This window comes from Pipistrellus kuhlii, unplaced genomic scaffold (genome assembly GCF_014108245.1).
Source record: "Pipistrellus kuhlii isolate mPipKuh1 unplaced genomic scaffold, mPipKuh1.p scaffold_m20_p_5, whole genome shotgun sequence".
NCBI lineage: Eukaryota > Metazoa > Chordata > Mammalia > Chiroptera > Vespertilionidae > Pipistrellus > Pipistrellus kuhlii.
Window position 1 is genome coordinate 10,673,675 of NW_023425551.1, and position 26,688 is coordinate 10,700,362.

The 26,688-nt window shown below is 35.0% G+C and overlaps 1 protein-coding gene across 1 annotated transcript in view; it reads right to left on the reverse strand.

Annotated features, from left to right (window-relative positions):
- Positions 1 to 26,688, reverse strand: part of LOC118705791 (triadin-like) — a 78,138-nt gene that overhangs the window by 26,763 nt on the left and 24,687 nt on the right. The window contains exons 2-4 of the mRNA XM_036414882.2: positions 15,513 to 15,722; positions 2,769 to 2,933; positions 1,692 to 1,724 (exon numbers count right to left, since the gene is read on the reverse strand). Of these exons, the coding sequence (XP_036270775.1) occupies positions 1,692 to 1,724; positions 2,769 to 2,933; positions 15,513 to 15,722 (408 nt within the window). The remainder of the gene's footprint in view (positions 1 to 1,691; positions 1,725 to 2,768; positions 2,934 to 15,512; positions 15,723 to 26,688) is intronic.

The window sequence follows — 26,688 nt, forward strand, 5'->3', positions numbered from 1 at the left end:
CTGCAACTACTTGAGAAGTGGATTTCTGGGTCATTCACCATATTTCCATTGACTTCTGCTACCTCAGCCTTTTTCATCCTAATGCACACCTCCAAGCCTACTGTCTGTTCTCCTGGGCTTGGTTACCCGGTCACCACTGATCTGATCAATACTGAGAAAGACAGAATTTAAAGCACAGAATTCCGCCTGAGCTGGAGGGCAGTATACAACCGTGCAGCTATGCAATGAGCTCTGATGGAGACTTATTTAAAGAGGTCCAAAAATAAATGTACCTTCTTAACAATGTTACTGTGACCTACCTAGTAACCAATATTCTGAGGCTATGAATTTTAACAAGTTTAGTTACCTTTCCATTCCCCCTCCTTTTCTCCCCATATTTTCTCGGGCACTTAATGTCCAGCCTGGTCTAAGTTGCTGAAGCTGCCAGCAAAGATGGATGCAATGAAATCTGTGGCACGGGAACTTGTCCATCTATCTTACTCACGGTGACTCGATGCAATCTTCTCAATGGCCTAATCCTAAAGTCTTGAATATTTATGATGCTCAAATTTCCTGGCTCTTCTTTATTCAACCTGACTGCAAAGAGCTATTGTGGATTTCAATAAAGTGAGAAAAATACACAATGAAGGAACTGAGTTTAAATTTACTGGGCTCTTTTTGACCTGAGAAGCTTTAGGGCAATTTAAAAACACAACTATAAGGAGGATGTAATTTGTTTTGCTCTAAGCAGAGAAGAGACTCTTCCTGTGCCGTTGACATGCATCAGGTACAATCTTACAGAAATATCAGTCATCATATGTGGTCCTGTTCAAACTTAATGGCAGCCCCTTATTTCAAAGAGCAATTACAAATTTAACACTTTAAGTGCATTTAAATAAAATGCTTCATGTAGACACCAGCAATTGAATGAACAACAAAAGCCTGGTCATTATAAATATTATAATATTTAGCTAAGTTATATTAACTAAATATATATAATATAATATTTAGCTAAATATATATAATATAACTTAGCTAAATACATCTGAATGGAAAAGAATATTAATGAAGATGTTAATAAATAATAATTTAGATGAATAAAGATTAAATGTTTCTGAGACTATCATTCAGATTATAAAATAAAACTGTTAAAGCACAACATTTAAAGCAAGTGTTTCAATCTGCCATTGTTGAGCATGAATTTGGTTGACACTTCTATCATAGAGAAAGGGCGAATAACGATATTGAAATATTTCTCCTAATTAATTTCCTTTCACTGTGCACCAATCCATGCACCAGGACACTAGTAATGGAATAAGAATACGGATTTAGAATCAATAAATCTGGCCATGTGGAGAATAAAGAGCACGGATATCTTCTTGGGGCATTTCCAAGACTACAGAATGCAGCCCTCATTCCCACAATCCCGGTTCGCATCGGCCTGGGAGTAAGAGGGACTCACACGCCTGTTGAAGAAGGCATCAGTTAACTACTCAGCTGAAAAAGAATGGGTTCAGTTTTACCGGGAAGAACTATTTCTTTATCTGACTATAAATCTTGATCTACTCATTAAATACTCTATATTAAAAATAAATTAAGCCTAAAACTCAAGTAAAATATAGTTAGGGATTGCTGAAGATCAATATTACCACAGAGAAAGATTTTAGCTTCAAAAGTGACACAAACAAACAAACAAACAAAAAAACACCAACCTTTTTTTTTCAAGGGAGGCTCTTCTGTTTCTCCTAAACCAAGACAGAAAACAATAAATTAGAAAATCTTTGAACATAGAACAACATTGCTGCTCTATTTTCCCATTTTTTTTTTAAAACATCTATTTGTTTTGACAACAAAAATCCTTATATTATTTTGTTTTCAAAATTCCAGTTTTTAAACATGAACTTTGTTTAGGTACATTTATTAGACATGGTTCTACTTTTATGAGTTCAATAAAATTGTGGCAGTGATCCATATTATACATCATAGTTTGTATATCATGTTAATTTCAGTTCTCTATTGTTCTTCTCCACCTCTCACTGGGGCCAAATACAAATTCAGACAAAGTCATATAAAGGGCTAAAATAATAGGAGCTTTCCTGGTAATCAAGGCTGAATACATGATGACTAAGGTTGTCCTTAAAATTTTACTAAAATGCAGAATCAAAATGCTTTGTCTTTTCACATCTATTCAATAGTAATTTATGTGTAATTTGAGTTTATTTATTTTTATTTATTAGTATATGAGTACATATATTTGTTGCATGATTGTCGTAAAATTTAGAATGTGTCCCTCTATTCTATGCCTTCATTTAATTCAATAAATTTACTTTTGATTATGATTTTAATAGGATTTGACTAAGATCATAATTTATGTGCATAAAACATCTATATGTATATTTAGTTTTATAGTTATTTCAGCTTTTCTAAGAATACACTTGCGAAACAGCTATTACTTTCTTCCGAGAAACATGTAAATGTTACTATTGTGGGTTTAAAGTAGCACAAAATAAGAACTTCTACTATAATGCTACTTTGATGGTAGCATTTACTATTGACATATTTGCCATAATTGCATATAAACTATAAGGTGAAAACCAAATGAGACACATTTACTGTATTCGGCATTCTGTTGATTCTCTATAAGCACTCAGAAGTACTAGTATACGGTATTCATTTTGGTTTAGATAGATTGACCCAAATTCTTATTTTTGCTTAAATGTAAGCAAACCCCTGGGATGGGTATCTAAAATTGGTCCCAGCAGTTAAATATGTCTCTTTGCTCTTTGTACCTGTATCAGTATCCTCGTCCCCTTCATCTTCTTCTTCTTCATCACCCTCAGACGAGATGATGTCAGACAACAAAGAAAAGAAGCCATAGACCCAGTCAGTAGTTTCCTCCACTGCATGATGTACGAATTTTAGAGGATCTGAGCCAATCTTGGAAATAGAGCTTGCTAAAAGTAATTTTAAAAGAAGAAAATTTTACAGTAATTAAAAAAAATAAATAAGGAAAACTTCCAGATTTGTTCTTTTAACTAAATGAATACATCAATTTTATGAATTTAAACAATATCTTGGCTACATTTTTTTTCTCAGAAATATAAATCACTTTTTTTTTTAGTAAGCACATGTATTCAATTAAAAAGAAACATTATTGGGTAACTGTGGTTCAAATACTATGGGGTAACCAAGAATGCAGCTGCCCTTGAGAAATTTTAATCTAAATAAAAGCTTAACATGTGAAAAATTAGAAATATATTTAAATAATGTATAGTTATGTTGTCCAAATTGCAATATATATTCTAAGATATGGATGGTCAGGAACAGATGAAATCATGGTTGGCCCATATTGTACTGGAAACATCATGGTAAAGGAGACTTTAAATTTTCAGATAAGCTCTAAATTTCAAGTTGACTTAAGTAGCTGTGACTAAAATAAAACTGATAGGTCCATTTATTATCATTTGTGATACAGTAAGAAAAATATGAAATTGTCAAGGTAGTGATCATATTGAGCTCTGGTTAGATTCAATTTGTTTACCCTTGTTAGATATCCCAATACCAAAAAATAAAAAGTCTTTAAACTTCTAATAACTTTAGTGGATAAAATTAGAAAACAAATGAAGTCCACAAATGTGTCCTTTTCTTTTATCCTAGGAGATATAAAGCATTTTCAGAATGAGAGATTAAATAATAAAAATGTAAGCAATTAGCCATTTTTGAGATTTTCAAAATATTGTTCTTCTCATTCAAATTATAAGAAAATTTCTCTGAAGGGGTAAGAACAGTGTTTAAGATCTATTGAAGAGGTGGTCTACCCAGAAACACAGTATACATTACACCTGGTTTTTCATCAACCTGTAGTTAAATTTTAGACTTATATTTTCCTTAATTTAAAAAACTGCTTTAGTTTTTCAGACATTATTTTTTTCCTCTTTGATATTTTAAGAGACCAGAATTATACCAACATATTATATTATCTGTAGGTTAAATACTTAAACCTTAGTATTTAACTCTGATTGTGATAGGAAGTCACGGAAAGAGGAATGAAGTGATTTTACTCATGCAATGTCTTTTGCTATGTTGAGTATTGGAAGAATTCCAGATGGGAAATAGGAAGATCAGAAAGGAGCCAAATGAAGTAATCTAGCAGAAAAATTACCATAATTTCTATCAGGGTCTTAACAGTGTGTGGGATGAGATGTGATCAGATTCTGAATGAATTTGAAAGATATTAATAGAATTAATAGTATAGACTGACAGTTTGCCTGTAGGGTGTGAAAGAGAAGGGTACAGGATAACTCATTTACTAAAATGGGAAGAACTTGAGAGGAGCAGCAGGGATTTTAGGGGGAACTATAAGTAGTTGAGTTTCAGACTTGTCACACTTAAGTTGCCTTTTACACATCTATATGTCATATTGTATACCTCACTATGATCTACAAAAGGGAAGTCCTCACTTGGTAGAAACTTGGGAGTTTGACAGAGAACAGAAGACATGGAAAGACATGACATTGATTGTGATCAACAAGAGAGTATATCCAGGAACACTCCAATGTTTAGAATATAGGAATAAGTCAGAGAAGGAGAGATGAACAGGGAAGGAGGGAGGAAGGAAGAAAGAGGGGGGGAGGAGAGAAAGAGAGAGAAAGAGAGAGAGAGAGAGAGAGAGAGAGAGAGAGAGAGAGAGAGAGAGAGAGAGAGAGAGAGAGAGAGAGAAGAGGGGGAATTGAAACATAGACAAAAAAAGAGCATAATGTACTAGCTGTACTAGATATAATAGATATGAAGTGAAGAATTGTTTTAAGGATGAATGATCACTGACAAATGTAGCTGATAGGTCAAGTGAGAGTGACTTTTATAATGCTTTACTGATGATGTCACTGGCAATCCCAAAAGACAGTTTCAGTGGGATGCATTCAAGACCAAATGGGAAGTGTCTAGAGGCAGTAAGTACATTTTACTGTAAAGTAAATGGCAGAAATTTGGAAATGATTGAAGAAGGACTGGAATCATAATGGGTTTTCTGTTGTTGGTACTGTTAAAGAAGGAAGAAATCTTCTATTTTTATGCTGATGGGTAAGATCCCAAGAGAGGGGGAAAATGATAGGAGAGAGAAGATTTCTGGGGAAATTTTAAATTTTATGTTCTATTTGAGGAGATTCACAACCCATTCAAGGATGACAAGTTATAAAATACTGGCCACAGAGAAACCTATCTCCAGGATTCAATGTCACTGTAGCTTTACTCTCTGGTCTTTATTTTGCTACATTCTGGACAGTTTTGTGTGAGCAAGGTATAGTAATCTGAATGGATAGATTAAATCTCAGAGAAAGGGAATGAATGGATTTTATCATTGCAATTGAGAATTTTAAAAGAATTATATATATGGAATTGGATTGTACTGACATCATTAAAGACATTTTAGCCCTGGTATATTTTATATCTAATGGAAGAATACTGCAAATGGGGTTTTTATGATCTGAATAGATTAAGACCATTTATCCATTGCTGTTCTAAGTGTTCACTGAGGAACATAACAATAAAATCCAACAAAACAGACATCTGTTTAATTATCCCTATGCTTAAATGTATTATACAAACTCTGCACACACACACACACACACACACACACACACACACACACACACACATTATATATATTGCATGGATTTAAAATAGTCAAATTAAGCTACTTTTATGAAGTCAATGTTGCTGGCTTGAGATCAGCTTCTGATTTTTAGCTACTGAGACAACAACTTTAAAAAATGATAGATATGGCCAGAACTGGTTTGGCTCAGTGGATAGAGCCTGTGGACTGAAAGGTGCCAGGTTCAATTCTGGTCAAGAGCATGTACCTTGGTTGCAGGCACATCCCTAGTGGGGTGTGTGCAGGGGACAGCTGATTGATGTTTCTCTCTCATCAGTGTTTCTAATTTTCTATCCCTATCCCTTCTTCTCTGTAAAAAATCAATAAAATATATTTTAAAAATGATAGATATGGACTAGAAATAGATATGGACATAGACATAGATATAGATATTGAATAAGGTAGCAGTCCTCAAGTAAATCTTTATTCCCTCCCTCAGACACCCAAATCATTTCAAAGGGAATAATATACAATGCAACTAAACCTTTTATTAATGTCTTCCTTTTTAAGAGTACTCAGATAACTTTACTTTCTTACCTCTCCTGTTCCCATGAGTTAAATTACATATATCACAGTGAGGATCCTCAAATAACAACAGTGGGTAACACCTATAAAGTGCATATTACCTGCAAGATATTATTCTGAAAACTTTACAAATATTAACTCACTTTTTCCTTCCAGTAATGCAATTTGGTAGCTATATTATTTTGTCTCTATATTAAATATAGAAATACTGAGACACAAAGTATTTAAATAATATGGCTAAGGTTTTACAGCTAATAAATGATGGAGTCCAATTTTGTACCATCCAGAGCATGATTTTTAGCTATTACACTGCTGTCAAATACGCAACAACATGAATTCACAATTGTTTATGGAATAAGATGTTGGATGGGAGATTCCTGGAGTGGTTTTCTTGCTATTAAAAGCAGGCAAAATTGTGGCATGGAGTCAGAGAACCTGGAGCTGCTGTATCCACCTTATACCCACACGAGCTGTGGTCACTAAGAAAGGCAAAGGTTAAAAATGAAAGAACTTGAGTGCATGACATTGCTGAGGCATTGAATTGTCCAATGTTGGAATAATCACCTGCTTCCAGCACTCCTATTATATGCGATAAGATATGTTCCTCAGTGTTCAAGTACTCTTAATAGTATCTTCTATTTCTTACAGAAATGTATACCACCAGATGCAGGAGAAACTGCTTTAGGCTCCTTAAGATCAGTAATTGGATTCTTGACACTCATAAAAGAGTGCCAAGAGAAGCAAGAAAAAGTTTAAAGTTAAATAAGGTTTTTATTTGTTCTTTGTCCTTGAAGACACACTTTATAGATTCTTAAGTTTCTAAATATACTAGGGAAATTAAATTAGTCATTTTTTTTCTACTTTCCTCCTAAGGAACCAATTCCATGGTTTCACCATTATCTTTGACCATCAGTCTTATGTTCTTTAAGCTATATTTGACTCTTCTTTATCTTTCATATCTGGAGAAACATCAGCAAATGATGATTACAAGAATGGGCTCTAAACTCAAATTGATAGCATTCAAGCTTAAGTGTCTCCCCGCCGCGCCCCCCCAACCCCCCCTTGGACAGTGCCAAACCATATTGGAACCAGAAACAAAAGGAAAAATTGGTAAAAATGATCCTGTTTTCATTTAAAATTTTTGATATTTTATAGTCATAGTTGTTTGAATTAATTTTGAATTGTTAAATATGGCATTAAAATATCATTTATTTTAATTGATAAATTTTCTAGAACTCTTAAATTTTACATGCAAGATAAGTCCTTTACCCACCTCAGTCTAGTCCTGGTGCTTCTCCAACTAATAGCTGTGTGATGATCAGAAAATCAGCTTTTGCCATGTTTATACAATTCATGGAGACTTCTGCTTTTTCCAAAGTCACTAAGCTAAATCAAGACCACAAGGCCTCATGCCAATTATTTCTATCAATATATTCTGCCTGCTCATAATCCAATTTATAATATGCTGAGTTCTGACAATCAGTGTTATATAGTGGGGAGGAGGGGGAATCTCAAAGCATGCTGTGCTTCAATAAGAGTAATAATATCTCACAAGGCATTATGAGTATTATATGAAATAATACATATAAATCACATACCACAGTGCCTGGGAATTAATTAATGTCAATGTGAAGAAATAAGCAAGACTGTCTTTGAATCTAGAATAATCCAGAGGCTCTTCCAACTTTGCTAGTCGGGGCTGACAGCTTCCCCTCCCCTCAGCATCAGGCTCCATGTATGATCTCACCTTCTCTCAGTCTCCAAATACTATAGGACTGTATCCTCTTGGGTGTTTGGCACTTTAATTCTGACTGTATAGTATCCATTCTCAAATAAGTTATTCTCCCCCACTCTCCCGTAGCTATAAGGCTGCCCTCCTGCTTTCCTTATCAAACTAAAAAGCAACTAAGAGAAGGGTCTCTAGATTTGCCCATCTGCATCTGTCTAAGCCACTACATGGAATGGCAGAACAGGGGTCTCGGTCATCTGATTCTGCTCAGGAGTCTCTGCCTGCACCGGAAGATACTGAGCACAGAGAAGTAAATTCCCACAAGACAACACAGCTACTAAATGGTGGATCCAGTAATCTAACCCACTGTTCTAGCCCCCAGAGCCTGTATTCAACTACTTTGGTTCTTGTCTTGAAAGTCATGTATTTGGTTTTTTTTGTTTGTTTGTTTTGTGTTTTGCTCACTTGTTTGTTTGTTTTTGATTGCTATATATGCTTAGCAACTACTTTTTGTTTAGATCATACAAATTCTACTGAATGACATGTGTCAGGCAGTGAGCAGGGAGATAGATATATTGAGATGAATAAGACTATTTTTACCTTTGTGATACTTGTGGCCTAATCAGGGAGACAGAAGTTTAAAAGGTATTATAAATGTAAAGCCTATCACTATCAATGTCATCATAAACTGATATTTTATGAAGAAATGCTTTGCACATTACTCAGCATTCAGAGTGTAAAACGATTCTACCACCCTTCCCTTTATTTAATCGTTTATGCATCATTATTTTATGTTAATATTGATTCAAATGTTTATTGAGCTCATATGTATAAGCACTAGAAAAAAATCAAGTGAATGAAATATATAAAGCTATTCACTATATATATATATATATAAAGCTATTCACTATATAAAATATATAAAGCTATTCACTATATATATTTTTTTTATTAATTTTTTTTTTTTTACAAACCTAGCAGGTCAGTTAAGAAAGATATTAAATAAATAATCTGACCCAATTAAATATATACAATTTAAAATAAATGCTAAGAGTAAAGAGTAAAAAATATGAGGAATTATTATAGAATGACGTGGTTTTTATTGAAAGTTCAGGAATGATTCTTTTTAAGGAAATGAATTTAAGCATAGCACTGAAAGATGTATAACAGCTGGTCTATCAAGAAGTGAGTATTCACATATGCTATGATTTATAATTGTGGATATAGATGGATATAATTATAAATCCCAATGTAAGCTCTCATTTGCTAAGGTTTATGCAAGTGATCTAGAGCATTGGTATCATACCTTTAGACTTTTTGACTTCAAATTGACAACCAGTAAAAACCTGGGGTCCAACACAGAATTATTGGCTTTTGATTTTATAAATGAACAAACAAACAAACAAATAAATAAATAATATTAAAAAACAGTGACAAAAACAATATTTTTAATTTTATCATAATTTCAAAAGAGACTTTTAAGACCAGAATGCAGGGGCAATAGAATTAATAACATTCCTTTAAGATGAAAAAATTATTTTCTTTTCCTCCTCTCTTGTTTCATGAAGAATCAACCAATTTTGATTAAGGTCTGGGAATCATTGGACTACAGAGCCTCCTGCTTCCCTGAGATATTTATAAACAGATTGGAATTGTGTATGAAGTGCATTTCCTTAAGTTTAGTGACCAAAAGGACCAAACAGTCCTGGAACAGTGAACAGAAAATGTGGAATATGAGATAAGACTTAAATCAGAATGAGTAGTACACTAAACGTTAAATATTCTTGAAAACTCAGTATACATGAGAACTGATAAAGTCTAAAATGGTGCATGTGGTGTCTCAGTATTCCAAGTCTCCTGAAATGTTACAATATATTCATACATATACAGTCACACAGACATCTCTATAAACACAAAGACACACAGATACCTATAAAAATACATATATGCATACCTGTTAAATGTTCAATTTACACATTGTGATTGACTTTGGGTCTTACCTGAATTATTTTGCCCCTCTAAACTTAGTCTGACAAGCAGTGCACCTGCTTAACTGGGCTAAGTGCCAGGGGGAAAGAATCAGGAAAATTAATTTCCAAGAGCAGTAGATAAATGGCACACCTCATTAGAAAATCTATTTAAAAGGCACATCAGGAGCTGTCTGCTAGGGTTTCATAAGAAATTGATGCTTCCTACCATCATGTCCTTGCTGGCTCTCTTCTCAAATTACTGATCTTACTTCCTGGTAATAAGATTCAAATTCCAGTTACATTTAATGAGTGCCTCCTATGTGCCAGGCACATATGTTTTACATAGATTAGCTTATATAATTCCTACGGAATTGTTTGAAATAAGTATGTTTTGTGGAATGCATGCAAAAATTATCAAATGTTGTTTGAGACCACCTGGTATTGCCATATAATTATTTTCCCCCTTCTTATGAATGAGGATGCTAATAAATTATGAGCCTCATTCTTAGGCAAAAAGAGCCAAGAGTTACTACTTATTTTTCTTGCACATTCTGACCTAGAGGGAAATCAGAACATCTACCAATGCCTACATTTATGATCATCTCTCTTGAAATCCTATTTGTTTGTATGTGTTTCTTAGAGAGAAAGTTGTCTCTGTATAAATGATGCAAAGAAATTATAAGGAATTTCAACCAAATCCCACAAATTTTGGTCCTGAAAAAGTTATTGAATTATTGTGATTTCTGGAAGGGCTGCAGAATTGGGGGCCAACACCTCTGGCAACCTTTGTGACCCCCTAGCCCCAATTACTAAAAAGTAAGGTTGTCCTTTCTCTTCCCTCCACACCTCCAATCACCCTTAACTTGGAGTTTCTGAAAGACATTCATCTTCCAGGAGAGAACAAAAATGCAGGGTGGATAATATCTGGGCAATCAGGCATCTTGCTTTGTGCCTGTGGTCCTAAAGTAAATATTAATAGCTATTCATTTCACTTTCATGGGCATCCCTGTTTTAGATGATAAATTATAGTATCCTGCATGGTAGCTTTGCATGCTGTCAAATCACTAAGCTGGAACTACATGTCCCAGAATTCCTTTACAAGTACTTTCCAGGTAAGTAGGGCACAAGAAAAAATTGTATGAGTTTTGGGAGGTAAAAAGGAAGTGCTAAGCCACTGTTTATTCTCTGAAGGTTGATGTAGGGCAGGTGCTGTTGCAGCTCAAGCGCATTATCTCCCATATGCTGGCTGACCCTGACATGTGGCAATAGACCTCAGTGTGTCTGCCAGTTGTTACTGGACCGCCTCCTTTGGCATTTCCAAATCCTGGCCAGGTGTTTGTGCAGATTCCTTGGTGAAGGCACCAATTTATCCTGCAGCTCACCCACACCATCATGATTTGAGGTGACGTGAGTCAAACAAGGGTTCCACTTTGTCCTTGTCGGTTCCAGTTTGTTCATAGCTGCCCGTAATCTATTTCTATCTTTGCCCTTCCCAATGACGGGGTTCAGCACACCATATCCTAAAATTTGGCACCTTAGCATACTGAATTTATTCAACTGAAGGAATTTGAGGAATGGCAGATATTAGAAGGACTTTCTGATCTTCCCCTAAAGCAAATCATAAACCTGCTTTATGGAAAGGAGCATCCTTACTTCCCAAAACTAGAGGAATCAAATGAGCAGGCCTTGGTATTTGCCCCAATTCACAACACGTAGCTCGTAACTCTTATGTCCTATCACGTTTTCCCACCACTTTTCACTCTTCATCAAACTTAGGATATAAATGTTTAGGTTCAACTGCTTCTTAAGTCCTTTGTTTCCTTATGAAGGCCCCAGCATCACATAAAATATATGTTAAATAAATTGGAATGTGTTTTCTCTTTTGTTATCGGGACCCCAGCCCAAAATTTAGAAGGATAGAAGAAAAAGATATTCTTTCTTCCTATACCAATTTGCTCCTTGCTGAGTTCTGACCCAGCCCGGACACATTGCAAAGGCCTTCAAAAGTCATATAACAAGTCCCTTACTCTGTATTACACATAGTGATTCTATTTAGAGCAAACTCTGACAGATATACCACATATTTGTGGCCTCATGAGTCATCTTACCACATCACCTGTCTGTTTGAACCTATCATAATTACATTCCCAAATTGCTGACCCACAGAATCATTCATTCTGGATGAAGCAGCTGCCATATTGTGAGGACACACGAGCATTAATGGGCAGCCATGGGGGGGCATCTTGCCAATGGCTGTAAAACCCCAGAAATCATTCAGCCCCAGCAAATACCTTACTGAAACTTCAAGGCATACCCTAAGCTAGAACCACCTTGCTAAGCCATTCCCAAATCCATAACCCACAGAAAGAATGTAAAATAAATAGCAGTTATTGTTTTATTCCACTTACTTTTGAGGTAATTTATCATGTCACTATAGATAACATTACAAAACATAACCAACAGCATTTCATCTAATAAGCATTTTATTATTTTTACAATCTAATTTCATTAAACTTACTAATTTTTAAAGTTGTTCAAAACTGTCTGGCTGAAATGAAGTTTTTATGGCATAATGTTTCTTATAATATAAAAAGTTGTTTCAAAATCCAAATGTCAATATCATTCATTCCTTTAAGCAACTGTAGCAGACCACCTACTATGTGACAGGCGCTCATATACAGAGATATATAAGACCATATCTTCCTTGGGTAGGTTTACGTTTCTGTGAGACAGGTAAGTGAATAGATCCCTATAATACAATGTGTTAACTGATTTAATACAAATGCCATAAGGTATGAAGAAATGAAAGCGTGGTACGGAGGTTTTTCTTAGGATGTCTGAGAATTTTTTACACAAAAAAGGTTGAATAGAATTTTTCTAGATAGAAGATTGAGGAATGAGTTTTTACTAGTGATATTCATATTTATACAGTGTTTGTGATAAACTAAGTTTTGTTCTAAGTACTTTAAATATATTCACTTATATGCTTTTCTTAATCTTTTTACACAGGTACCATTATAATCCCTGCTTTATAGGTGATGAAACTGAGTCAGAGCAAGGCTGAGAGACTTTTCCAATATCCCACAGCTAGAAAAGTGGTAAGGTCCGGATTTAATACCAGGGAAATCCAACACCAGGGTTCACATTCTTAACTATTTTAATACACTTTCGGCTGTCTCAGCGGGCCTGGGAGAGAGGAACAGTATAAACAGAGACACTGAACAGTGAGAGAACATTTTTCTAGAAAAAGTAGTGATATAATTGGAAAATAAGATGCATGAGCTGAATGAAGTACAGAAAGAAAATGAAGAACTAAGCCAAGGACTTAGTCAATATCATGTCAAGGAACTTGCACGTAGGCAATAGGAAATTGTTGATGAAACTTCTGTGTTATGTAGATACCTTTAGAGCAATGTTAAAGGGGAGAGACTGGATGAGGGAGACAAGAAGAAACTGCATTAACACCCCGAAAAGAGAACCGAAGTCTGAAGCGTAGAAAAGGAGAAGGGAGAAAATGGGCATGGAGGAGCTGCCATGGAGCATGCTGACTAATTGGATGCCATGCAGATTTAAGAGATGACGTGCAGGTTTCTTTTTACAGGGAATGGATAGTGGGTTAGGTCATTAATAAATATAGAAAGCTGGAGGGGGAGACCTCAGATAGGAGGTGTGCTTAACAAACACTTCTTTAAAGAAGAAATGAAGTCGTAGTAATACAGAGGCTGTTCTTTCTCTATCACATGAAATGCCAATCACATAGGCATTACCCATAGCACCTAATTGCAGTGGTCCAAGGGACTTCTACTGTGGATTAAAGTGTGTTTTTTCAATTAAATAATGTAACCTGGAAGAATAATAAGTAGCTGTTCATTCTATGTAATTAAGAACAAATTGCATTCAACAGAAATTTCTGTAATAACACTTTTAAATTATTAACTTTACAAATATTAGATTCACACACAGTTCTTAACGTGTATTGTAAGTATTAAAGAACTATATTTTATTATCATATTTGGTTCTAAAATTTAAATGAATGAAAGCTTAAGAAAGGAAAGAAAAGATGAAATGTTGCAGTCAATATAGGCTCAAGGGACGTAAAATCTTCTAGAGTAATGTAATTAATTGTTTTTCATTTAAAATTCTAGGCCAGAATTTTATATTATGGGCAGTTTCAGTGTGTATTTTTTCAAGAGTTTACATTCCACAATATAACAAAATTACAGCCCACTTAGAGCAGAGGTTCATGGCTCTGGGTGAATAGTCTTTTTGCTCAGGTTGACCGCAGGGACATATCTCTAGCTGTTAGCTGATGCTCACTTTAGCCCAGCTACCAATATTGCAGGTGGGCAGGGTCATCTCAATCACACCTCCACACCAATAAACCCAAATGACAGAATTTTACAACTTTGCAAATGTATATTTGTATTTCTTTTAACAGCCATTTTCTGGCACATATAGTAAATTCTTAATAAGTAATTGTTTAATGCATAAAAGACTGTAACGAAAAATAGAGGGTCTTTGAAGATATAGAATGCAACTTACAGAGATTATAGCTTCTGAGTCCTACTGATTCATCTACTACTGAGGAAGGGAAAATGGGGATGAGGATGGACAGTACAAATATGAAGAAGTACTCTAATAGATTAATGAAATGTTTTTCCTTGTAGTAAAAAGTGAGAAGCAAAAACTCATTCACTTATTTATTCATTATTTATCAAATGCCTGAGTCATTCCTTCATCAAGGAATGCACTGTCAATATAGTGTATCGATGAGAAAATAAATATAATTTAAAATATATAAAAAGACTTTTAACAAAGAGATGAATGATATACTCAGAGATTGAATTGTCATAATGAAAATTTATCTTTACTTGTGTTTTTTCTATTTTACTGCAAAACACATGGACATTCAAGATATAACATCTCATTATAAGCCATTCTGGGAAAACCCTTTTAACGCTTTATTTTTAAGAACTCAAAATAGGATGGCAGGAGCAAAGAGTATGTCTGAAAAGGAAGCTTGAAGCCCCATGGTGGAAGGGGAGGCTTAAAAATACTTTACACTCTTTTCCATTTCTCCAAAAGCTTTTCATTTTTGCCCAGCTGTTGTTCAGTGGTCAACCCATGAGCTAAGAGGTTCGTGGTTTGATTCCTGGTCAGTGTATATGCCCAGGTTGTGGGCTCTATCCCCAGTGAGGGGGGTAGTGCAGGAGGCACCAATTGATATTTCTCTCCCATAGGTGTTACTATCTCTCTATTCCTCTCCCTTCTTCTCTCTCTAAAATCAACAAAAGCTCTTCATTTTGTTTTATATTACCTACTGTAAAACCCATTAGCTATCTTTTATTAATGGTTGATAAAGTTCTAGTTCCAAAACTAAGCACACCCAACCTTTTTAATCATTATATTAATGAGATTGTAATATTCAGCCTTTGTTCAGCTCTACAAATAAGAAAATTTATTTAATTTGAAATCAATGAGTACACCAAGTCAAAGGAAAATAGAAGGAAAAAATAAATAAATTATACTTTGGTGACCTAAAAGCACATTTTTGTGCGGTGCTTTATTTATCACATTAAGATGGGGTGAAGAGAAACAAAGCCAGAACTGGTGAGGACATTGTTTCCATTCGTTAAAAAGCAAAATTTTATGATCTTACCTGAAAAGTTTTTGTAATCCACTAAATCAAACATCACAATGGCCACAGCTGACCAGGTGACGATCAGAGCAATGACCAGCAGCCAGGCTGCTGGGGAGCTGAAGGTGGTCACTATGTCTTCCGTGACTGTCCTCTTCAGTACTTTTCCAGGGGACTTGGGCACAGATCCATTCTTGTTGTCGATGACAGTTGTAGTGGTGGATGCATTTCCTAAGCAAACATTCAGAAAGGAGAATTATAATTTAAAAATTCACATAAAATGTTAATAACCAAAAATAACAACATAGGCTATTCAATTACAGTATATGTAAGTGGTTTATACCATTTTCTCTAGTAGAACACACCTCTTTTGTGGCAGGACCATACCTCATTGCCCACTGCCACTTCACCTCTTCCTCGGCATTCACCTTCCTGCCTGAAACCCATATGCCCTTAGAATTAGTATGCCTTGTCTCCCAAGTTCCATAAATCCTGCCACTAAGGTCACAGACCTTACCATCACCTTGAATTCATTTTTGCTTTTTTCCTCATCACCTCCAAAACCACTACATTGTGAGCAATGGGCTTTTTTTAGTCAAGCTGCTTTTTAAAACCCTTTTTCATTATTTAGGCTTCTATGCCATTTCTGAATCCAAGCAAAAGCATCTCCTCTGGGAGAGAAACAAAATCAGTAATAAAATAGCTTAAATGGATGAAATTCCTTCTAGATATCCTGGTTTAACTGCCTACCTGACCCTTTTATTGAGGCCATTCATTTTTATTTGCAAAGGGGCACAGGAAATCTAAGAGAACAATGTGGGAAAATCTTAAATATAGTAACCTTTTTATTCCTGCTTTCAAGAGTCTATATGTTTGTGAGAAAATTTTTAAAAAATATAAAAAATAGATAAGTAGGTAAATAAGTAGGCAATTTTTTATAATCTCCCCACCCAGGAACAAGCAATACAACTATCCTATCTAATAAAAAAGCAATATGCAAATTAACCATCAGTCCATAGCCATAAGTTGATGGTGCCCAGTCTTCTCAGCCCCACCAGAGTCCCCTAGTCCTGGGGGTTAGAGGGGAGTGGCCACTGAGAGCAGGCAGCATTCCACCTCTGGCTGTGGATGGGCCTCTGGGCAGCAGGTGCAGAATCGCCAGGCCTCCAGAGAGCTATTGGCACACGGATTCATGTACAGGACTACTAGTTTTTAGATAAAATGATAAATCTAAGTCCATGTTTTTAAAATATTAAAAGGCTGATGTGGAACATCAGTATTAAAATTATTTAAGATTTTATAATGACTTTAGGTGAAAATTTGCAATCGTGACAATGAAACTCCTTTCTTTCTTGAAAAACTATGTGAACATATATCCCAAGTTCATGAACTCAATTTGGTTGAAGTGACAGCAGGATGGAAAAATACCTTTGAAAACAGATTTCACAGACCATACTGGAGATGGTGCTCCAAGAAGGAAAAACTAGAAAGAACTCATATCATATCCTCTCATTGATTTTTGTGCCAAATTCCCATCACTTCTAATGGCAGTTCTGAAAATGGATGAATGATAGGAGTGCTTTGAAATGTGATTTAAGACCCAAGTGGGGCTGCAAGTGAATCAAACCTTTGCAATAGTGATTTGCAAGAGAATAAGTGAATTATAAGTGTTTAAGAGAGGCCCACCTGAAAGTTGATATGTTGCTAACTAATCTCAGTTTTTTAACTTCTGGAAGGCCTCCTACTTCCTCTGTATGGAGAACACTGGGAGAACTGATTTTGCACTTCAGATTCACTTCAGTGCACTGTGTATTTGAGAATCTTTCTGCACACAGTTTGATACATTCTTGGTATCTTGAAACTGAAAGAATAAATTTTACAGAGATTTGATAGAAATGAGCTGAATCTTTGTCACATTTTTAAAAATCAGAAAAAATTTACATATATATTTATTCATATGTATATGAATTTCAAATTTTAATTTACCTTATAATCCTGCCAAAACAACTGTTACAATTTTTTGAATAAATAAAAATAATATGGTAAATTAATTTTTTATTTTTTATATCTTCTTTGTCTTCACATCCTCATAATTTCTATTTAGGAATGAATGAATGCTCAAAGGTGACAAAAGTATATTTTGAGTATCAAATGCAATACCACAAGCACTGTGAAAGTTGTCTTGCTTAAAGAAAATACGTGTTGCCTTTGTTATGAAAACACACGAAGTTGTGCTTTTCATGTTCCATTCAAATTTTCTACAGAAGCCACAGAGCCAAGAGGAATAAAATCGAGGAGACATACACTGTCTTCTCTGACAGCTGGTCAAGATAAATGCAAAGAACAGTGTGCAATCTGAGATTACTTAATGTTTGAGAAGCCCTTTGAAGATGACAAGAACTAGTTATAGATTTGGCGGGAAATACACAGGAGGTAAATACTACTACTGAGCAATTTGACATGGACCTCGCTTCTTGAAAGTTGGTGTCTCCGAACAGGAGTAGAGCAGCTAGGCTATGTAACGGTACTTTCCATCCTTGCTTTTTAATCCCATTGCTTTGCATTTTATACAAATAATTTTGATTGCCAGGAAGCCAGAATCAGCTTCAAAAGAAGTGGGGATCTACCTGCAAGGCCTGGTGACTCCATCCATAAAGGAAAGTGGACGGCTTGTGCAGTGGTTCCAAAGACCAGCTTCACAGTCACCTCATGCCGGGAAGAATAAATCATATGCCTCCTGGAAGAAGCCACTTAACCTCATCATGCCTTGTTAATCAGGGGAGGAAACACCAAGTGCATTTGCCCATTATCATTCCTATGGGATACTGGCAACACAATGTCTTCCAGGATGTTCAAGGAGAACACTTATGTTCTGGAATGGTATAAATAAAGTACTCTACCCTCACTGCATAAAAGCATTAATTCTGAAGTGTGTGTTTCACTAGGTGATGTGGTTTCTGGAACACTTAACCAGTATATTTTTTCCCCCCAACAATTAGAGAACAAAGGAGAGATTATAAAATTATATTGTACTTCAAAATTGTGTTAAGTATCTAATTCCCAATTATAAGTGAGAATAATATTTGATATTTTTTTAAAGTATGCCAAAAATGTGTGTGTAAAATAAAAATGTTGGAGAAACTATTTCAAAGATCTTTTGGCAAATGTAGTTGAAAAGTAAAAGAAAATCTATCTTTTAACTTACGTATATTATCATCCTAGTTCTTGCAGAATGTGTACATATCATGTACATATATCTGTTACAATTAAATTGTTTTTTTCTACAAGTGTATATAAAATCTGAATGAAAACAGATTTTGAGGAGCAAGGAATACCATAGTAATTTATAAAAATAAATAATCCTACATATTCTATAGATAGATGATAGATAGATAGATAGATAGAATGTGAAAATAATCTAGAGTAATTTTTAGAAAAATACTGATTTGAGGCACATAAAAGCAAAACAAAACAACCAAAACACTACTCACTTTCAAGGTAAAAAGTGCTTTGTCTCAAAGCAGAAACTGGTCTCTTGCCAATTTTAATAAAAGCTCTAAATTGTCATCTTTTCTTCCCGATTCTGTGGGATGTGATCATTGTAAAATTTCATAGAATGATTTGGACACTTACCCCACCTGCTGAGGTGAAGAGTTATACAGTGGTTTTGTGCACTAAAGGCCCAGTGCATAAATTCATAAATGGGTGGGGTCTGGCCGGCTTGCCCCAATTGGGGCCCATCGAGCTGGGCCAGCAGGGGGGAAGGAGGAACTGTGGTCAGTTGGCCATTTGGCCCTGCCCGCAATCAAGGTGTTGGGGCCAATCAGGAGCTTGGCTAGCTAGGAGGTGGGCGTGGGGAGGTAGGAGGGTGTGGGGAAAATGATCAGGGCTCAGATCAGGCCAGTTGGCTGCTACAGTGCATGTCATAGCCACTAGTCATTCTGGTCATTCTGGTCATTCCACCATTCTGGTCACTGGGCTTTTAAATATATAGATTATTTAGCACTTCTTTCTCTGTCCACCCACTCCCTGCACTCTTCCAGTATGTGTTTTATTTTGTTTTCTAGTAGTGAGACTAGAAAATGAAAATACTGCCCTAACCCCCAGCCACAGGAATGAGTGTTTATACCAAATCACTCACATCACTCCCTCTTGTCTATGACAGTGAAGTGCAGGGAAATCCGAGACCACCACGTTTTTTGCGGAAGTATTGGAGGACACTCTCTATCTATAAGGGTTGCTAAGCTGGTGGGGTCCTCCAGGGCCCCTCTAGCCCACCAGCTGGATAATGTGCTGCAGCACAGAAAGCGGCAGGGTCCAGATACCGCTGGATAGGTCCATGGAACCAGCTGTGTTTAGTCAAGTTTATTTCTGGACTTTCCAATTATATGAGAGTACATCAACTGCTTTGATTTGGCTGTACTTGCATTACCAGCCATCAAAAGTTCTGAGTGACCCTCTTGCTCCTGCACAGAAGGAAAATAATTATTTTACTTCATCTGTTGTATCATAAGGAGTAATCGGGCAGAATGATTAAAATATACAGCTTCTTTTGAAAATTATTTTCATTTTAGAAAGAAAATATCAAATCTCACTCTTGTTTCTTTAGTGGCTGCATTGACGTGGTTCTACATGAAAGCTGTTTGGGGTAGGCAAGGTGAGTTGCCGACATTGAGGTGCTGTTACGAGGAAGAACTTGCTCTTGCTGGGGTGAATGAGAGGCAGGGTCTCCCTCCCTGGGCAGTGGTCTCTCTGACTGCTAGCTCACTCTCCAATAGTCCTCACTGCAAAGCAATGGATGTCCTTTCTTGTATTTGTTCCTGTAAGCTCAGTTTCCCAGACATTTTGAACTCATTCTCCACTAAGTAGCTATTCCCCATTCAGATTCCAGTTTTCCAACAAATAGCAAATGCATTTAACGCTCAAAAGCAATTATGAGTGCATAATCGAGGACAGTAGAATTAATTTTTGAAAGAAAATGTATTGAATTTCTAACATATTACAAGTAAGATGTATTGCTTTATCAATCTAAACTGGGCACGTATTTCTGATGATTTTTTTCTCTATAAAAAGATAGTTTTATTAAAACTTCATTGTTACAAGCCAACTTCTCTTTCAAAAATCACTTCAAATGTCAACTTCATAATGCTATTTACTTGATATTTTAATTTTAATTTTGATAATTCTTTATTGTTTAAAGTATTACATACGTCTTCTTTTTCCCCCCTATTGACTCCCTCCCTCCTCACCCCAGGCCTTCAGCACCCTATTGTCTGTGTCCATGGGCTATACATATATGAATACAATGTCTTTGGTTATTATCTCCCAACCCACCTTCCTCCCACCTTCCCTGTGATTCTTTTTTAAATGAACACTATTGTTCTTACCTGTAACATTTTTTGGTAATACAATGGTACTGATAAAATAATTCTGACTTTCATGCAGCCCTTTGTTTGGTTTCAATAATGTTCCATGTTGGAAGCAAGTCATCTATTCTTTGATAGCACTTAGCAAAATAAACACTTATTTTACACGCTGAAGCCAAAGAAACACATATTATAATGTGAAAAACTCCTAAGTTTTATTAAAAGAAATCAATTTTTTTTTTTACAAAGTGTTGTGCTGAATGACCTAAATATTTCTGCATATAGAAGGGTCTACCTAGTAACATTTAACCAGAGAGAAAAATGAAATATAAGACAAAGTATATTTTTCTGACATGAGAAAATGTTGAGATGAGAGCTATGTTACTGATGTAAAAGTATATCTGTTCAAGTACAACTCATAAGTAGTGGGAAGTTTAACTGGTCACAACAGAGTAGGGAAGAGAAAAAGATATGCAATCTCTTGACTGAAAAAAAAAAAAAGCATTTATTTGCTAAATAATGTCAATAATTTAGCTGAGACATTTATTTCTAATGAAACAATTAGAACTAGCATCTCAGATGTTATTTAGGTTGTTTAATCTCTAAACGTTTAAAAAAAATCTCTGACTAGGAGAGGTTTCTACAACCAGATTAGACTGAGTAAATGTATAGATGGATAGAAGTGCTGACAATAAACTTACAAATGCGTGATGGTGCACTGTCTTAGTCCGCTGGACCTGCCATAACAATATGCCACAGGCCAGCGGTCTCCAATGACAGACATTTATTTCTTCATAAATCTGGAGGCTGGAAGTCTCACGTCAGAGTGCCAGCATGCTGGATTCTGGTAAGGACTCTCTCAATTGCAGATGGTTACCTTCTCATTGTGTCCACACATGGCAAAGAGACAGAAAACCAGCAAGCTTCCTGCAACTCAGTTTATCTTCATGACCTCATTTAAACTTAATTATCTCCCAAAGTTCCTATTTCACAAATACTATCACAATTGGAATTAGGGTTTTAACATATGAAATTGGGAGGGCATAGTTCTATTCATAGAATGCATATTTATATTGGATTATTTTAAAAGGGTTCAAAATAACATTAATGTATTAAACTGAAAAATCACAACTGTTAATAGAGGTAAATCTTTCATGTTAAAAAAAAATTCATGTAAACCATGACCATGGTCCCTTTTTAGTACATATAGTTTATGGATGGACATTAATCAACAAGACCCATGAGATGACTCTTCTGTGACACTGATTTTGACAGATTCAATTTTTTTTTTTTTAAGGAAAATTATCCATGCTCATGGCATGAACCCAGGAAGACTCATGCAAGAAAATAAGCCACTTTAGGGTCTGTCTGATTTTTATCACATTGAAGTTTGGAGATGGAATCTACAGAAAACCTCTTAACGTCTATGAAGATTCAGATTCAGGCAAATAGAAGTTAGATTCTGCTTCCTAGCAAATATAATACATATAGGACAGACATAAGATTCGTGAACTATTTTTAGTATCTTTGAAAATTAGTTTTCTAATATTTTTGTATGGGTTGATACATTTTTGTCTTGGACTAAATATGCCGGCATGAAATCTTTCACCTAGCCCCAGTAGTTCTCCTACTAAATTTCCCATTGACACTGATTCACAAACCACTGAAATAGAAAAGACTTGAGTAATAACATGTTATTTCTTTTGGGGAAATAATACTACACTGATTACTTCAATATCATTAGATTGCCATGATTTGTTGATTCTAATGTGTGTTTTTTTTCACTTTCTTCCTTAAGAATTAATCATCTCCTGCTTCTTTACCCCACATGGAGTCATAATCCTATTATTGTGGTATCAATATAGTTTCTACTTTATTTTCATTAAGAAAGCATGAGAGTCCACCCCCCAAAAACACACACAACATATACCTATATTTTCATGTAAATGGATTCAGCAATAATAAGGACTTCATGTAAAGCATCTGATTAAAATTCTACTTATAAAATGATGTCTTTCTCACATTGCCATTGGCAACTTCTAGGAAATTTAAGAAAATGCAGGAACTAAAACCTAATTTTTTTTTAATTTTAATTTGCTCTCTGGATAACTTTTTGGGTAAATGTTCTACAAATCAACCTAGTTTTAAAATATGTTTTACTATAGAGAAAACTAGCTCTGCATTTTCTTTTTATAAGGAAATTTCCACTCATTTGTTGAAAAAACTGTGGTGATTCAAATATTTAATATTTTTCAAATGGACATGGACATGAACAAGGAAGTTTGAAAGTGCCTAACTGTAAAGAAGTAACAGAGGACTAATTTTATTGAATACTCCAGGGATGTTTAAAATAAAATTACAATGAAATATTCTATTTTTGTGCTCCTTTAATTACTAGCGATATGAATTGACACTTTATATAGTTACTCCAGAATTAATGTTATTGTCATCACTGGATTGAAACAGATCCATTAATGTTTTATATCTAATAAAGTAAAATATTTAAGCATTTTAGTAAGGAAAAAATAAGTATTCAGAATTGGAAACCATTGCAATAGGACATTGTTATATTTTGTTTAACTTGAACCAACCAAAATCTTCATTAGGCTATTTGTTTGAAACAGATCAGAATAGTATAGAACAAAGCTTCATCTTTCTAAATTGAGTTCACATATCCCAGGAAGAGAATACACATATTGCATGAAGAAAATGCAGCCAGAAATGCAGGGAGAGAGATAAGATTTCCTGTGGGGTTTATAAAAATCATTTATCCTATACAGAAAAGGACAGCTTCCTGTACCTTTTAAAGGACTTTTAAATGAGCATGAAGCTCTTTTAGCATTTCTGAAAAGAACATTAAGGAATCCATGCCCATATTTTAAAAATGCAAGCAATTAGGTAAACACAAATAATACTTTATACAAATCTTTCTTTCGAAGGAGCTCAGAGAGTTTTAGAAACAGCTGAGAAAGCAGCACACATCAACAGAGCCAGGGAGTATTCTATTCCTCTTTGATATCAAATGAGGAGTTGAAGAGAACAGTTTTCTGTAGTCTACTCATTATGAGAATTTTCAAAGTATCATGTATTGCTTAGTTGCTAACATTTTCATTCTCTGAATTGTTTATCTAACTAGACCTACAGGTGGCCTTACATTTTATGTGAGAAAGATGCCACTCATTGGCAACTAATAAAAGGAACTGATTTTCCACTTATTCCTCACTCCTTGAGGTGCTGAGGATATTCTTTCATCTCCAGAATACTCAATAAAATGACTGCTCTTCTGCCCAGTAAAAATTGCCTAGTGAAGGGGCTAGATGAGAAAAGCTTGCTCATCATATCTTTTTTGTTTATATCTTTGCTTTTTTATTTTTTATTTTTTTTAATGTTCAGTATCAGAACTGTAATTGCCCAGAGAAAAAGCCTTTTACTACTTGGTATTTATTGGGAGGTGAACTCAACTTTGATGTTCCTGCTACAGACAGGGAGATAGGAGCCAAGTCCCTCAGAGGTGGCACAGGGTCGTCTCTAGGAGTTGGGATGGTCAATATTACAAGGAACAGTGAAATCCCCTATCATTTCAAAGAGCGTCTATGAATAGGATCTTACCATTGATGGGCCCACGTTTCTGACATTTAGATTGCTCAGAACAGCTATTTCTATGGAGTGAGCATTTCCATAAGCTTTATTTGATTAAGCTTATTCAAGCATTACAACTGCATTAGCATCACCAAGCCACAGCAGATTCTGTAAAAAAGCTTTATAAAATCATGGTTGTCCTAAAGCATGTGTTTTTAGAGACTACTAAGCAGCCTACCCTTGAGTAACATAGCTCTATGGTTACACTCTGTAAGATGTTCGCCACCCAATATCTATTCCTGTCTTAGAAGAGAAATGAGAAACGTTTTAGGAATCATTTTTCTTGCATTAAAAATCACTTTCCTTTTTCATTTGAAACAAAAGGGGAATACATTAAATATTCAAATTTGTATGTTAAACTCTTTGGTTCGATATTAGAGGAGGTTCTTTAAAGATATCATCAATTCTTTTCCACATCTGAGTTCTGATTAAATATGCCTCTTGTAAAAGATTCCACATATCAGAAGAAGAATCAGATCATCAAAAAAAAGTTGAAGGCAGTTTTCAAAAGAAAACTGTAATTGTTACTATCCTAGACTCCAAAATGATCATGATTATATTGCTTTAGGCTTACATGGTATCTCTGCTCCAGGGTAACTAAAAATTATCACATGAGCCATAAATATGCTTATAAAGGAATATGTCTTGTAGCAAAAGTCTAGGTGTAAATTTTATATTAATATATATATATATATATATATATATATATATATGGATGTGTGTGCATTTTAAAGTACATATGTGCACATAAGCACACAAACAGTAGGTTGGTGAGGCACATGTCACAACCTATTTTCATGAAATAATAGAATACCAACATTTAAAGTAACTGCAATTAGGTCAGATATTTAACACAGCTACTGGTCCAAATTATTCATTCTTTCACTAAATTGGATTATCATATTCTTTTAACCAGGAATTCAACATTTAAATAATCCTATTTTGTGGCCTTATTAATTTATAAACTATAATGTAAAGACTACATTTTTTTTTGCCAAAGGTATCAACATTTATGAATGTTTGTTTTCAGAGAAAATTTTATTACAGGTTGTAGCTTTTGTATGATTTAATTACATGTCATAAAAAACTGAAGATTGCTAAATTTAAATATTTACAATAATCACCAGTTTCTAAAAGAAATCTGCTTCCTTCACTTATCCCAGAAACACAAAATTTTCCTGTGAAAGTTAAGAAATGCCTAAAATATGAATGTAATTAAGCAGAATGAAATCCTGGCTGTAGTATTTGTTGACTGACCCTAATAAAACATATACAACAAAATCTTCTATCCTCAGCACTTATAATGCAGGGATCATTTTACAGCTAATGTGAAATATCAAGATTTGAATATATATTTTAATATTTAGATAATATATATTTAGTATTAAAATAATCAAGCATTTGACTTTTTTAATCAAACCTAGAGAATTCTCAGTTACCAAATGATCAAATCTTATTCTCTAGCAAGAAGGCCTGATAGATGAAATAAAAATAAACAAAATGAAGCCTAGAAGATGGTTCAAGCCAAAAATATGCCTCTGTGATATAGAAACATTAGGGTAGACCAGTGGTCGGCAAGCTCGTTAGTCAACAGAGCCAAATATCAACGTACGATTGACATTTCTTTTGAAAGCCAAATTTTTTAAACTTAAACTTCTTCTAAAGCCACTTCTTCAAAACTGACTTGCCCAGACTGTGGTATTTTGTGTAAGAGCCACACTCAAGGGGCCAAAGAGCTGCATGTTTGCCAACCATGGGGGTAGACTACCTGTATCAACTGCAATTTCTTATTCATAAAATAATAACCATGTTTGAATTTGTGGACTCCATAGTACCAATGTATGGTGTAGCAACACACCAACTTTTCTTGGTGTCTTACAAATTGTTTCATGTGAAACTGAGAGTAATTTATGAAATCTAAGTCTTAATTATGAACATATTTTAAAAATATATTTTATTAATATTTTACAGAGAGGAAGAAAGAGGGATAGAGAGTTAGAAACATCGATGAGGGAGAATCATTGATCAGCTGCCTCTTGCACACCCCCTACCGGGGATGTGCCCGCAACCAAAGTACATGCCCTTGACTGGAATCAAACCTGGGACATTTCAGTCAGCAGGCCAACACTCTATCCACTGAGCCAAACCGGTTTCAGCAACTATGAACATTTTTAAAAATCACATTAATTCAT